Source organism: Dendrobates tinctorius, unplaced genomic scaffold (genome assembly GCF_039654945.1).
Source record: "Dendrobates tinctorius isolate UK_male_01 unplaced genomic scaffold, ASM3965494v1 ptg000120l, whole genome shotgun sequence".
Lineage (NCBI taxonomy): Eukaryota > Metazoa > Chordata > Amphibia > Anura > Dendrobatidae > Dendrobates > Dendrobates tinctorius.
Window position 1 is genome coordinate 40,565,443 of NW_027361788.1, and position 20,230 is coordinate 40,585,672.

Below are 20,230 nucleotides of genomic sequence, written 5' to 3' on the forward strand. Positions count from 1 at the left end.
ACCGCCACTTCCTGTAACCAATACATGTTCAGGCCTGGAGTTCTCCCCGAATCCCAGGTGCAGACATAGCGGATAACAATACCCCATACGTGGTCCTACACCGGCCACTGGATGTTACCTTCGCTCCTGAGACAAGCAGCCTGCGCAGCGTCTGATGACCGCTTATCCCGCCAGCAGCTGTCTGACATCTGCAGTGGCCATTAGTCACAGAAATAGTGAGACGGCTCAGGTGTCAGGAGCAGCTGTGTCATGTCACTTTATTGCTTTATACCTTCGTATTAATCGGTGTCGTAACCGTACAATTATTATAATCAGAACTTCCTTTTTTATTAGGGCTCCTAAAAATTACAAATAGGTTCATAAATTCAGGAGGGGAAAAAAAAAAAAAAAATACAGAAAATTAAAGGGACACTCAAGACAATTTATAGCCCAACATCTAGCAAAGGCTCCGCGGGGGTGGGGCATTAGAGAATTCCATGTCATGCCCCGCCTACTTCATTTATCAAGTAGTATGGTTGTCTTTGGTGCCCGTATCAAGCAATCAGCAATCTCTTCTCCCATCCTGAAATGGCTCCGGCGCAGGCGCATTGCTCTGCCCTGTTGAGGGCAGAGCAGAATTCTGCAGTGCGCAGGCGCCAGACCTCTCCCGACACCTGCGTACTGCAGGACTCTGCTCTGCCCTCAACAGGGCAGAGCAATGCGACTGCGCCGGAGCCATTACAGGATGGGAGAAGAGGACATCATCGCATGAAGGGAGGCGCCGGATGGGATGGCGACACCCATCGGACCGGACCGCCCACCTCGGTGAGTATAATATAACGTGTTTTTCTTCTCTTTGGCCGGGATCACACACAGCGAGATACGGCCGAGTCTCGCAGGTTAAAACCAATCTCTGGCGCCGCCACTCCGGAACAGAGCGTGCAGCCACACAGCAATACATGGAGCTGCATGCTCCGCTCCGGAGTGCCAGAGCTTGGTTTTAACCTGCGAGACTCGGCCGTATCTCGCTGTAGTGTGACTCCGGCCTTTCAGGTTACATCGGAGGCTTATCTACAGCATTACAGAATGCTGTAGATAAGCCCCCGATGTCTATGCCAGCAGCTGCAAAGCCAAAAAAAAGGGTGACAGATTCCCTTTAACCTGTTACAGTCGTGTGAACCCTATGATGGCATTTTAAAGTGCTTTATATACTGACAGGTTCCCTTTAAGAAGCTACTAGGATTGGATCCCCCAAGGTGTGTCTTTGGGGAGCATGATGAGAACGCGTCTGTCTACAGCTGATCGCAGCCCGAGGACGAGATATGGGCAGTGATCTAAATATATACAGACGGATTTTCGTCAGGTTCCCGGCAGCAGATCTTGGCTGCATAAGAGCCCCAGAAATAAGAAATTCTAGAGCCCCGCCCAGTGGACCCCAAGTATTAAGAAGGATTATACAAAAAAAAAAAAAAAAGTGTTAGGCCCTGTGCACACGGTGCGGATTCTGCTGCGGATCCGCAGTGGATTTACCGCTGCAGATCTGCAGCAGAACTGCAGGTGATGTACAGTACCATTAAAGCCTATGGGAAAAAAAAAAAAAAAAAAAAAACCCGCTGTGCACATGCTGCGTTTTTTTCCGCGCGGTTTTTGTGCGGAAAAAAAAAAGCAGCATGTGACTTCTTTTGTACGGTTTTGCTGCAGATTTGTAGAATGGAGCAGGTGGAAAACCGCAGTGGAAAACCGCACAAAAACGGCATTAAAACCGTAAAAAAAAAAAAAAAAAGGAAGAAGAAATCCGCAGGAAAAATGCAGGTCATTTGACCTGCGGATTTAGTAAAATCCGCGGGAGGATCCGCACTGTGTGCACATAGCCTTAGACATTACTTTTGGCTTTGAATTATGCAAACGAAAAAGGCGGTGTAGTCCGCAGTGACCGGTCCTACAAGGGGCATGACAGATTTTCACAGTGTTCTTCCCCATTAATAACCATCATCACCCTGAAACTGGGCGACTGTTGCTAGAACTTGTTCCTGGCACTTTAGGGCAAGACTTTCATGTGTGACTTCATCGCTCTGGAGTGTTACAGAACATGCTACAATCCGTCTGGGCCCGCAACGTGGCCTCTGCTGACATAATCCCACAGCGTTAATCCTCAACCTCAAGACGCCGCCGTCTTCAGCCTCTACACTCAGGACCATTTCCCACAGTCGACAGTAGCCACAGGGCGTCTGTGTGGTGTCTGCATGTGTACACTACTCCAGACAGCAATGACAGAAACGTTCCTTAAAGGGGTGGTCCCTACAGATGTCAGAGGCGGCCCCTTTTCAGAACGCCTCTCAATGAGCCAGAACCATCAGCAAATTTGTTCAAGTAGCTTTCTTTCTGGAGATTACAAGGATGGCTATTTCATGAGACAACCCCCTTATCGACACACTGGGGTAGATTCATCAACAATGTCTTACAGAAAAAAAAATGTTATCTAGAGCAACCAATCACAGCTCAACTTTCATTTTACCAGAGCAGTTTATAAAAGGAAAGGTGAGCTCCGATGGGTTGCTATGCGCAACAAAGAACGTTCTGATAAATGAGACCTAACACAAGGCCTCAAAAAGGTGCAGTAGAGAACAAGCAGCCGCTACGTGGCGCTTTAATAGGGTCTCCTGCTTTGAATAAAACTTGTTAATAGAGACCCTTGACAATCAACCGCTATGAGGCCCACTGCCAAAATACATTGTCCCCAGCTTGGCATCTGTCCACTTCTCCCTAGTTCCACCATATATTTATAGCAGAATTTGGAAGCATTTGGAAGGATCAGGCTCATGTGCTGAGCCCGCTGTATACTCGGCAGGTGCAGGCTGTGTTACACGGTAGAAACCTGCCCATAACTGCTGTCTAACACGTTAACAAAATGGTTAACAGTGACCATGTATAAATGCGTACAACCACCATGAGAGGTGCTATTAGCACCCACTAGTTTGACTCTTTAGAACGAACGTGCTCACAGAGCAAGAAAGTAAAGGACTGGCGGACATCAAAATACAGCTGCCGGCCAAAGAACTATAGTATTTGGGAATCTCCCGGGGGCTGAATAAAAAGGTTATCGAGGGCCAGAATTGGCCAGCAGGCCTGAGGTTCCCCACCCCTGCTTTAGAGAATTACTGCTCTGAGGCCATGTAAAAGGGGAACCCTCATTCAAATGGCCTGTTCTGCTTACAGTTCCAGCTACAGTCTGTGCCAAGGGCCTCATTTCAGCGACCATCGGAGGGTATTGCGCCTGCACCCCCACCCAACAAAAGGCTAATAAAAGTTTAAGGTGGAAATATGGCCACCAGGCTCTGGGGAGACATTTTAGCTGTGCCTGGAGACAATTGTTTTATTACATGTTGACCACGTAATCCTTCATAAAACCCAAAAGGACTGAAGAAGCGAGGACTCTAGGGCCTGTGCACCCTGAACCTGCCCACATGACATTCTCTTGTTGCCCAACACCTCACATACGTCTCCACCTAAAATACCGGAGACTGGAATTAGCAGCAGAGGAGGCAACAATTATTTTTATTAGGAAAATTACTTCCTGTTCATAAAATACCAGCAGAGATTCCCGCACGTAGGGTACACCGCAGCCTCGAGACACCCAGCTCTGTGCCCTCTGACAGAAAACCACGGCGATACTGGCCCCAGGGCATATCTGCCATTCAGGGTCCTGGAAAAGCTTAGTAACAACCACCATGGGGGCGCACTGGCGGCCATATTAGTTTTGTGATTCACAGTCTTACCCGTCCCCCGCAAGAATCATGACAGACGCGTATGGGAAGAGTGAAGACTCCCATATGTTGTACCATCCTGAGCACAGAAACAAAAAGAAACATTCTGCCTGCAGCCAGACGACACAGAGAATGCGTACCGATGGCGGATGTGTCGCCTACCTACGGCATGGGGGAAGACCCAGAATATGTATGTAGGTACAGCACCACTCACATGGGTAACGGATCGGCGAGAGTAATCCTCCATACTCCCCGGACAACTTCTCGTACTGCACGGAAGTGTCATTCATATGTATACCCGTACTAGCCAACATGCCCGACAACCTGGGTGCCTGCCAGATATCTGTACCCCGCAAACATCCCTCTATAGAGTATTGGGGTACTCAGGTGTACAGACAGTATATGGGGCAAACAAGGTATAGTACTGCTGTATACACAGTAAGTAGGGTATTGGGGTACACAAGGTATAGTACTGCTGTATACACAGTAAGTAGGGTATTGGGGTACACAAGGTGTAGTACTGCTGTATACACAGTAAGTAGGGTATTGGGGTACACAAGGTATAGTACTGCTGTATACACAGTAAGTAGGGTATTGGGGTACACAAGGTATAGTACTGCTGTATACACAGTAAGTAGGGTATTGGGGTACACAAGGTATAGTACTGCTGTATACACAGTAAGTAGGGTATTGGGGTACACAAAGTATAGTACTGCTGTATACACAGTAAGTAGGTTATTGGGGTACACAAGGTATAGTACTGCTGCATACACAGTAAGTAGGGTATTGGGGTACACAGGTGTACAGACAGTATATGGGGCATACAAGGTATAGTACTGGTGTATACAGTAGGGTATTGGGGTACACCCAGTACAGGTGTAGACACAGAATAGACAGTATATAAGATACTGTACAGGTGTATACACAGTATATAAAATATAGTACAGATGTATACACAATATATAGGGTATCATGGTACCCACAAATATAGTACAGGTGAATACATAGTATATAAGATATAGGACAGGTGTATACACAGAATACATGACATGATACAGATGCCATCACATACATCATATACACTTCTGGTTCTGGTCACATGGGCGTTTGTTTCACAGAAAGTTATTTTACAAAACAACCAAAACTTCCACCTGTGTTAAATAAAAAGTCATGTGACTAAAACTATAAAAACATAACACAATAAAGTGCATCCAAAGACATACTGATAGGGAATGTAGATTCTGAGTCCCAATGGGGACAGTGATGCTGATGTCTGTAAAGAGCTGTGGAATTAATGATGCTATTTATGCAAGTAAAATAAATACACCATCCATCACACATATCATACAGAGCATCACACCCATACACCGGCCATACCACATAGTATACAGGCCATCGGACATAAGTAACATACATCACACATATAATACACAGCATACATAAGATGCAATATACACAGTCATCCACCACATCTATAATACGCACACATCACCTATGAAGCACAACACACTATATATATATATATATATATATATATATATATATATATATATATATATATATATATATACACATACACACACACACTCACTGGCCACTTTATTAGGTACACCATGCTAGTAACGGGTTGGACCCCCTTTTGCCTTCAGAACTGCCTCAATTCTTCGTGGCAGAGATTCAACAAGGTGCTGGAAGCATTCCTCAGAGATTTTGGACCATATTGACATGATGGCATCACACAGTTGGCGCAGATTTGTCGGCTGCACATCCCTGATGCGAATCTCCCGTTCCACCTCATCCCAAAGATGCTCTATTGGATTGAGATCTGGTGACTGAGGAGGCCATTTGAGTACAGTGAACTCATTGTCATGTTCAAGAAACCAATCTGAGATGATTCGAGCTTTATGAAATGGCGCATTATCCTGCTGAAAGTAGCCATCAGATGTTGGGTACATTGTGGTCATAAAGGGATGGACATGGTCAGCAACAATACTCAGGTAGACTGTGGCGTTGCAACGATGCTCAATTGGTACCAAGGGGCCCAAAGAGTGCCAAGAAAAAATTCCCCACACCATGACACCACCACCACCAGCCTGAACCGTTGATACAAGGCAGGATGGATCCATGCTTTCATGTTGTTTACGCCAAATTCTGACCCTACCATCCGAATGTCGCAGCAGAAATCGAGACTCATCAGACCAGGCAACGTTTTTCCAATCTTCTACTGTCCAATTTCGATGAGCTTGTGCAAATTGTAGCCTCAGTTTCCTGTTCTTAGCTGAGAGGAGTGGTACCCAGTGTGGTCTTCTGCTGCTGTAGCCCATCTGCCTCAAAGTTCGACGCACTGTGCGTTCAGAGATGCTCTTCTGCCTACCTTGGTTGTAACGGGTGGCAATTTGAGTCACTGTTGCCTTTCTATCAGCTCGAACCAGTCTGCCCATTCTCCTCTGACCTCTGGCATCAACAAGGCATTTCCGGCCACAGAACTGCCGCTCACTGGATTTTTTTTTCTTTTTCGGACCATTCTCTGTAAACCCTAGAGATGGTTGTGCGTGAAAATCCCAGTAGATCAGCAGTTTCTGAAATACTCAGACCAGCCCTTCTGGCACCAACAATCTTGCCACGTTCAAAGGCACTCAAATCACCTTTCTTCCCCATACTGATGCTCGGTTTGAACTGCAGGAGATTGTCTTGACCATGTCTACATGCCTAAATGCACTGAGTTGCCGCCATGTGATTGGCTGATTAGAAATTAAGTCTTAACACACAGTTGGACAGGTGTACCTAATAAAGTGGCCAGTGAGTGTATATTATATATATATATACACATACACACACATACACACACGTAACACAGCACATAATATATACATACACACACGTAACAGCACATAATATATACATACACACACACGTAACACAGCACATAATATATACACACACACACACACCACATTATACATACACCCACATACATTATACATACACACATCACCCATGTAACACAGCACATAATATATACACACACACACACACACCACCAATGTAACACAGCACATAATATATACACACACATCACCCATGTAACACAGCACATAATATATACACACACATCACCCATGTAACACAGCACATAATATATACACACACACACACATCACCCATGTAACACAGCACATAATATATACACACACACATCACCCATGTAACACAGCACATAATATATACACACACACACACACACACATCACCCATGTAACACAGCACATAATATATACACACACACACATCACCCATGTAACACAGCACATAATCTATACACACAGCACATAATATACACACACACACACACACAATCACCCATGTAACAGCACATAATATATACACACACACACACATCACCCATGTAACAGCACATAATATATACACACATCACCCATGTAACACAGCACATAATATATACACACACACACACACATCACCCATGTAACACAGCACATAATATATACACACATCACCCATGTAACACAGCACATAATATATACACACACACACACACACACACATCACCCATGTAACACAGCACATAATATATACACACACACATCACCCATGTAACACAGCACATAATATATACACACACACACACATCACCCATGTAACACAGCACATAATATATACACACACACACACATCACCCATGTAACACAGCACATAATATATACACACATCACCCATGTAACACAGCACATAATATACACACACATCACCCATGTAACACAGCACATAATATATACACACACATCACCCATGTAACACAGCACATAATATATACACACACACACACATCACCCATGTAACACAGCACATAATATATACACACACACACACACACATCACCCATGTAACACAGCACATAATATATACACACACACACACACACACACACATCACCCATGTAACACAGCACATAATATATACACACACACACACAATCACCCATGTAACACAGCACATAATATATACACACACATCACCCATGTAACACAGCACATAATATATACACACACACACACACACACACATCACCCATGTAACACAGCACATAATATATACACACACACACACATCACCCATGTAACACAGCACATAATATATACACACACACACACACATCACCCATGTAACACAGCACATAATATATATACACACACACACACATCACCCATGTAACACAGCACATAATATATACACACAGCACATAATATACACACACACACACACACACACACACAATCACCCATGTAACAGCACATAATATATACACACACACACACACACACACACACATCACCCATGTAACAGCACATAATATATACACACATCACCCATGTAACACAGCATATAATATACACACACACACACACATCACCCATGTAACACAGCACATAATAAATACACACACACACACATCACCCATGTAACACAGCACATAGTATATACACACAGCACATAATATATACACACACATCACCCATGTAACACAGCACATAATATATACACACACACACACACATCACCCATGTAACACAGAACATAATATATACACACACACACATAATATATACACACACACACATCACCCATGTAACACAGCACATAATATATATACACACACACATCACCCATGTAACACAGCACATAATATATACACACATCACCCATGTAACACAGCACATAATATATACACACACCACCCATGTAACACAGCACATAATATATACACACACATCACCCATGTAACACAGCACATAATATATACACACACCACCCATGTAACACAGCACATAATATATACACACACATCACCCATGTAACACAGCACATAATATATACACACACACACACATCACCCATGTAACACAGCACATAATATATACACACACACACACATCACCCATGTAACACAGCACATAATATATACACACACACACACATCACCCATGTAACACAGCACATAATATATACACACACACACACACACATCACCCATGTAACACAGCACATAATATATACACACACATCACCCATGTAACACAGCACATAATATATACACACACACACACATCACCCATGTAACACAGCACATAATATATACACACACACACACACACACACATCACCCATGTAACACAGCACATAATATACACACACATCACCCATGTAACACAGCACATAATATACACACACATCACTCATGTAACAGCACATAATATACACACACATCACCCATGTAACACAGCACATAATATATACACACATCACCCATGTAACACAGCACATTATACACACACACACACACACACACACATCACCCATGTAACACAGCACATAATATATACACACATCACCCATGTAACACAGCACATAATATATACACACATCACCCATGTAACACAGCACATAATATACACACACACACACATCACCCATGTAACACAGCACATAATATATACACACACACACACATCACCCATGTAACACAGCACATAATATATACACACACATCACCCATGTAACACAGCACATAATATACACACACACATCACCCATGTAACACAGCACATAATATATACACACACACACACACACACACACATCACCCATGTAACAGCACATAATATATACACACACACACATCACCCATGTAACACAGCACATAATATATACACACACACACATCACCCATGTAACACAGCACATAATATATACACACACACACACACACACACACACACACACACATCACCCATGTAACACAGCACATAATATATACACACACACACACATCACCCATGTAACACAGCACATAATACACACACACATCACCCATGTAACACAGCACATAATATATACACACATCACCCATGTAACACAGCACATAATATATACACACACACACACATCACCCATGTAACACAGCACATAATACACACACACATCACCCATGTAACACAGCACATAATATACACACACATCACCCATGTAACAAAGCACATAATCTATACACACATCACCCATGTAACACAGCACATAATATATACACACACACACACACACACACATCACCCATGTAACAGCACATAATATATACACACACACACACATCACCCATGTAACACAGCACATAATATATACACACACACACACATCACCCATGTAACACAGCACATAATATACACACACATCACCCATGTAACACAGCACATAATATACACACACATCACCCATGTAACACAGCACATAATATACACACACATCACCCATGTAACAAAGCACATAATATATACACACATCACCCATGTAACACAGCACATAATATATACACACACACACACACACATCACCCATGTAACACAGCACATAATATATACACACATCACCCATGTAACACAGCACATAATATACACACACATCACCCATGTAACACAGCACATAATATATACACACACATCACCCATGTAACACAGCACATAATATATACACACACACACACACATCACCCATGTAACACAGCACATAATATATACACACACACATCACCCATGTAACAGCACATAATATATACACACATCACTCATGTAACAGCACATAATATACACACACATCACCCATGTAACACAGCACATAATATATACACACATCACCCATGTAACACAGCACATTATACACACACATCACCCATGTAACACAGCACATAATATATACACACATCACCTATGTAACACAGCACATAATATACACACACACACCACCCATGTAACACAGCACATAATATATACACACATCACCCATGTAACACAGCACATAATATACACACACACATCACCCATGTAACACAGCACATAATATATACACACACACACACACACACACACATCACCCATGTAACACAGCACATAATATATACACACACATCACCCATGTAAGACAGCACATAATATATACACACATCACCCATGTAACACAGCACATAATATATACACACATCACCCATGTAACACAGCACATAATATATACACACACACACACATCACCCATGTAACACAGCACATAATATATACACACACACACACACATCACCCATGTAACAGCACATAATATATATATATGTATATATATATATACACATACATACACACACACACACACACACCACCCATGTAACACAGCACATAATATATACACACACACACACACATCACCCATGTAACACAGCACATAATATATACACACACACACACACACACATCACCCATGTAACACAGCACATAATATATATACACACACACACACACATCACCCATGTAACAGCACATAATATATACACACATCACCCATGTAACACAGCACATAATATATACACACACACACACAATCACCCATGTAACAGCACATAATATATACACACATCACCCATGTAACACAGCACATAATATATATACACACACACACACACACATCACCCATGTAACACAGCACATAATATATACACACACACATCACCCATGTAACAGCACATAATATATACACACATCACCCATGTAACAGCACATAATATATACACACACACACATCACCCATGTAACACAGCACATAATATATATATACACACACACACACACACACCACCCATGTAACACAGCACATAATATATACACACAGCACATAATATATACACACACATCACCCATGTAACAGCACATAATATATACACACACATCACCCATGTAACAGCACATAATATATACACACACACACACACACACACATCACCCATGTAACACAGCACATAATATATATATATACACACACACACACACACACCACCCATGTAACACAGCACATAATATATACACACAGCACATAATATATACACACACATCACCCATGTAACAGCACATAATATACACACACATCACCCATGTAACAGCACATAATATATACACACATCACCCATGTAACACAGCACATAATATATACACACACACACACACATCACCCATGTAACACAGCACATATATACACACACACACATCACCCATGTAACACAGCACATAATATATACACACACACACACACATCACCCATGTAACACAGCACATAATATATACACACACACACACACATCACCCATGTAACACAGCACATAATATATACACACACACACATCACCCATGTAACACAGCACATAATATACACACACATCACCCATGTAACACAGCACATAATATACACACACATCACCCATGTAACACAGCACATAATATACACACACATCACCCATGTAACAAAGCACATAATATATACACACATCACCCATGTAACACAGCACATAATATATACACACACACACACACACACACACACACCACCCATGTAACAGCACATAATATACACACACATCACCCATGTAACACAGCACATAATATACACACACATCACCCATGTAACACAGCACATAATATATACACACATCACCCATGTAACACAGCACATAATATACACACACACACACATCACCCATGTAACACAGCACATAATATATACACACATCACCCATGTAACACAGCACATAATATACACACACACACACATCACCCATGTAACACAGCACATAATATATACACACACACATCACCCATGTAACACAGCACATAATATATACACACACATCACCCATGTAACACAGCACATAATATATACACACACACACACATCACCCATGTAACACAGCACATAATATATACACACACATCACCCATGTAACACAGCACATAATATATACACACACACACATCACCCATGTAACACAGCACATAATATACACACACATCACCCATGTAACACAGCACATAATATACACACACATCACCCATGTAACAAAGCACATAATATATACACACATCACCCATGTAACACAGCACATAATATATACACACACACACACATCACCCATGTAACACAGCACATAATATATACACACACATCACCCATGTAACAGCACATAAAATATATATATATATATATGTATATATATATATATATACATACACACACACACACACACACCACCCATGTAACACAGCACATAATATATACACACACACACACATCACCCATGTAACACAGCACATAATATATACACAAACATCACCCATGTAACACAGCACATAATATATACACACACACACACACACACACACACATCACCCATGTAACACAGCACATAATATATACACACACACACACACACATCACCCATGTAACAGCACATAATATATACACACATCACCTATGTAACACAGCACATAATATATACACACACACACAATCACCCATGTAACAGCACATAATATATACACACATCACCCATGTAACACAGCACATAATATATACACACACACACACACACACACACACACACACACATCACCCATGTAACACAGCACATAATATATACACACACATCACCCATGTAACAGCACATAATATATACACACATCACCCATGTAACAGCACATAATATATACACACACATCACCCATGTAACACAGCACATAATATATATATATATATACACACACACACACACACACACCACCCATGTAACACAGCACATAATATATACACACAGCACATAATATATACACACACATCACCCATGTAACAGCACATAATATATACACACATCACCCATGTAACAGCACATAATATATACACACACACACACACACATCACCCATGTAACACAGCACATAATATATATATACACACACACACACACACACACACACCACCCATGTAACACAGCACATAATATATACACACAGCACATAATATATACACACACATCACCCATGTAACACAGCACATAATATATACACACACACACACACACATCACCCATGTAACACAGCACATAATATACACACACACACACACACATCACCCATGTAACACAGCACATAATATATACACACACACACACATCACCCATGTAACACAGCACATAATATATACACACACACACACACATCACCCATGTAACACAGCACATAATATATACACACACACACACACACATCACCCATGTAACACAGCACATAATATACACACACATCACCCATGTAACACAGCACATAATATACACACACATCACCCATGTAACACAGCACATAATATACACACACATCACCCATGTAACACAGCACATAATATACACACACATCACCCATGTAACACAGCACATAATATACACACACATCACCCATGTAACAAAGCACATAATATATACACACATCACCCATGTAACACAGCACATAATATATACACACACACACACATCACCCATGTAACACAGCACATAATATATACACACACACACACATCACCCATGTAACACAGCACATAATATATACACACACATCACCCATGTAACACAGCACATAATATATACACACACACACACATCACCCATGTAACACAGCACATAATATATATACACACACACACACATCACCCATGTAACAGTACATAATATATACACACATCACCCATGTAACACAGCACATAATATATACACACACAATCACCCATGTAACAGCACATAATATATACACACATCACCCATGTAACACAGGACATAATATATACACACACACACACACACACATCACCCATGTAACACAGCACATAATATATACACACACACATCACCCATGTAACAGCACATAATATATACACACATCACCCATGTAACAGCACATAATATATATACACACACACACACACACACCACCCATGTAACACAGCACATAATATATACACACAGCACATAATATATACACACACATCACCCATGTAACAGCACATAATATACACACACATCACCCATGTAACACAGCACATAATATATACACACACATCACCCATGTAACACAGCACATAATATATATACACACACACATCACCCATGTAACACAGCACATAATATATACACACACACACATCACCCATGTAACAGCACATAATATATACACACATCACCCATGTAACACAGCACATAATATATATACACACACACACACACACCACATAATATATACACACAGCACATAATATATACACACACACACACACACACATCACCCATGTAACAGCACATAATATATACACACATCACCCATGTAACAGCACATAATATATACACACACACACACACATCACCCATGTAACACAGCACATAATATATATATACACACACACACACACACATCACCCATGTAACACAGCACATAATATATACACACACACACATCACCCATGTAACACAGCACATAATATATATACACACACACACACATCACCCATGTAACAGCACATAATATATACACACATCACCCATGTAACACAGCACATAATATATACACACACACACAATCACCCATGTAACAGCACATAATATATACACACATCACCCATGTAACACAGCACATAATATATACACACACACACACATCACCCATGTAACACAGCACATAATATATACACACACACACACATCACCCATGTAACAGCACATAATATATACACACATCACCCATGTAACAGCACATAATATATACACACACACACACATCACCCATGTAACACAGCACATAATATATATACACACACACACACACACACACACCACCCATGTAACACAGCACATAATATATACACACACACACACACATCACCCATGTAACAGCACATAATATACACACATATCACCCATGTAACAGCACATAATATATACACAAATCACCCATGTAACACAGCACATAATATATATACACACACACACACACATCACCGATGTAACACAGCACATAATATATACACACACACACACACACACACACACATCACCCATGTAACACAGCACATAATATATACACACACACACATCACCCATGTAACACAGCACATAATATATACACACAGCACATAATATATACACACACACATCACCCATGTAACACAGCACATAATATATACACACACACACATCACCCATGTAACACAGCACATAATATATACACACACACATCACCCATGTAACACAGCACATAATATATACACACACACACACACACACACACACATCACCCATGTAACACAGCACATAATATATACACACACACACACACACATCACCCATGTAACACAGCACATAATATATACACACACACACACATCACCCATGTAACACAGCACATAATATATACACACACATCACCCATGTAACACAGCACAATATATACACACACATCACCCATGTAACACAGCACATAATATATACACACACACATCACCCATGTAACACAGCACATAATATATAAACACACACACACATCACCCATGTAACAGCACATAATATATACACACACATCACCCATGTAACACAGCACATAATATATACACACACACATCACCCATGTAACACAGCACATAATATATACACACACATCACCCACGTAACACAGCACATAATATATACACACACATCACCCACGTAACACAGCACATAATATATACACACATCACCCATGTAACACAACACATAATATATACACACACAATCACCCATGTAACACAGCACATAATATATACACACACAATCACCCATGTAACACAGCACATAATATATACACACACATCACCCATGTAACACAGCACATAATATATACACACATCACCCATGTAACACAGCACATAATATATACACACATCACCCATGTAACACAGCACATAATATATACACACATCACCCATGTAACACAGCACATAATATATACACACACACACACACACACATCACCCATGTAACACAGCACATAATATATACACACACACACAATCACCCATGTAACACAGCACATAATATATACACACACATCACCCATGTAACACAGCACATAATATACACACACACACACATCACCCATGTAACAGCACATAATATACACACACACACACCACCCATGTAACACAGCACATAATATATACACACACATCACCCATGTAACACAGCACATAATATACACACACATCACCCATGTAACACAGCACATAATATATACACACACACACACACACATCACCCATGTAACACAGCACATAATATATACACACATCACCCATGTAACACAGCACATAATATATACACACATCACCCATGTAACACAGCACATAATATATACACACACACACACACACACACACATCACCCATGTAACACAGCACATAATATATACACACACACACACATCACTCATGTAACAGCACATAATATACACACACACACACATCACTCATGTAACAGCACATAATATACACACACACACACACACACATCACCCATGTAACAGCACATAATATATACACACACACATCACCCATGTAACACAGCACATAATATATACACACACATCACCCATGTAACACAGCACATAATATATACACACATCACCCATGTAACACAGCACATAATATATACACACATCACCCATGTAACACAGCACATAATATATACACACACACACACACACACACATCACCCATGTAGCACAGCACATAATATATACACACACACACCACTCATGTAACACAGCACATAATATACACACACATCACTCATGTAACAGCACATAATATACACACACATCACCCATGTAACACAGCACATAATATATACACACATCACCCATGTAACAGCACATTATACACACACATCACCCATGTAACACAGCACATAATATATACACACATCACCCATGTAACACAGCACATAATATACACACACACACACATCACCCATGTAACACAGCACATAATATATACACACATCACCCATGTAACACAGCACATAATATATACACACATCACCCATGTAACACAGCACATAATATATACACACATCACCCATGTAACACAGCACATAATATACACACACACACATCACCCATGTAACAGCACATAATATATACACACACACACATCACCCATGTAACACAGCACATAATATATACACACACACACACACACATCACCCATGTAACACAGCACATAATATATACACACAGCACATAATATATACACACATCACCCATGTAACACAGCACATAATATACACACACACACACACACACACACACACACACATCACCCATGTAACACAGCACATAATATATACACACATCACCCATGTAACACAGCACATAATATATACACACACACACACACACATCACCCATGTAACACAGCACATAATATATACACACAGCACATAATATATACACATCACCCACGTAACACAGCACATAATATATACACACACATCACCCATGTAACACAGCACATAATATACACACAAACACATCACCCATGTAACACAGCACATAATATATACACACACATCACTCATGTAACACAGCACATAATATATACACACACACACACACATCACCCATGTAACACAGCACATAATATATACACACATCACCCATGTAACACAGCACATAATATATACACACATCACCCATGTAACACAGCACATAATGTATACTCACATCACCCATGTAACACAGCACATAATATACACACACACACACATCACCCATGTAACACAGCACATAATATACACACACACACACACACATCACCCATGTAACACAGCACATAATATATACACACATATCACCCATGTAACACAGCACATAATATACACACACACACACATCACCCATGTAACACAGCACATAATATATACACACACACATCACCCATGTAACACAGCACATAATATATACACACACATCACCCATGTAACAGCACATTATACACACACACATACACACATCACCCATGTAACACAGCACATAATATATACACACACATCACCCATGTAACAGCACATAATATATACACACACATCACCCATGTAACAGCACATATATACACACAAACACACATCACATAATATATACACATCACCCACGTAACGCAGCACATAATATATACACACACATCACCCATGTAACACAGCACATAATATATACACACACATCACCCATGTAACACAGCACATAATATATACACACACACATCACCCATGTAACACAGCACATAATATATACACACACACACATCACCCATGTAACACAGCACATAATATATAAACACACACACACCACCCATGTAACACAGCACATAATATATATACACACACACACACACACACACACATTACCCATGTAACAGCACATAATATATACACACACATCACCCATGTAACACAGCCCATAATATACACACACACACACACATCACCCATGTAACACAGCACATAATATATATACACACACACACCACCCACGTAACACAGCACATAATATATACACACACATCACCCACGTAACACAGCACATAATATATACACACATCACCCATGTAACACAACACATAATATATACACACATCACCCATGTAACACAGCACATAATATATACACACACACATCACCCATGTAACACAGCACATAATATACACACACATCACCCATGTAACACAGCACATAATATATACACATCACCCACGTAACACAGCACATAATATATACACACACACACACATCACCCATGTAACACAGCACATAATATATACACACACACACATCACCCATGTAACACAGCACATAATATATAAACACACACACATCACCCATGTAACACAGCACATAATATATACACACACATCACCCATGTAACACAGCACATAATATATACACACACACACACACACACACATCACCCATGTAACACAGCACATAATATATACACACATCACCCATGTAACACAGCACATAATATATACACACACACACACACATCACCCATGTAACACAGCACATAATATATATACACACACATCACCCATGTAACACAGCACATAATATATACACACACATCACCCACGTAACACAGCACATAATATATACACACACATCACCCACGTAACACAGCACATAATATATACACACATCACCCATGTAACACAGCACATAATATATACACACATCACCCATGTAACACAGCACATAATATACACACACATCACCCATGTAACACAGCACATAATATATACACACATCACCCATGTAACACAGCACATAATATATACACACATCACCCATGTAACACAGCACATAATATACACACACATCACCCATGTAACACAGCACATAATATATACACACATCACCCATGTAACACAGCACATAATATATACACACATCACCCATGTAACACAGCACATAATATACACACACATCACCCATGTAACACAGCACATAATATACACACACATCACCCATGTAACAC

At 40.5% G+C, this 20,230-nt stretch overlaps 1 protein-coding gene across 7 annotated transcripts in view; it reads right to left on the reverse strand.

Moving 5' to 3' along the window:
• The window catches only part of CCDC120 (coiled-coil domain containing 120), a 55,584-nt gene that overhangs the window by 18,864 nt on the left and 16,490 nt on the right, over positions 1-20,230 (reverse strand). The window contains exon 1 of one of the 7 annotated variants that reach the window (XM_073541207.1): positions 4,967-5,099. The exons of 5 other annotated variants lie outside the window; for them this stretch is intronic. In XM_073541207.1, coding sequence (XP_073397308.1) covers positions 4,967-5,084 — 118 coding nt within the window. In that variant the 5' untranslated portion in view covers positions 5,085-5,099. Of the gene's footprint in view, positions 1-118; positions 204-4,966; positions 5,100-20,230 lie in introns of those variants that run through there. One more of the 7 variants, XM_073541211.1, reaches the window with a different exon arrangement.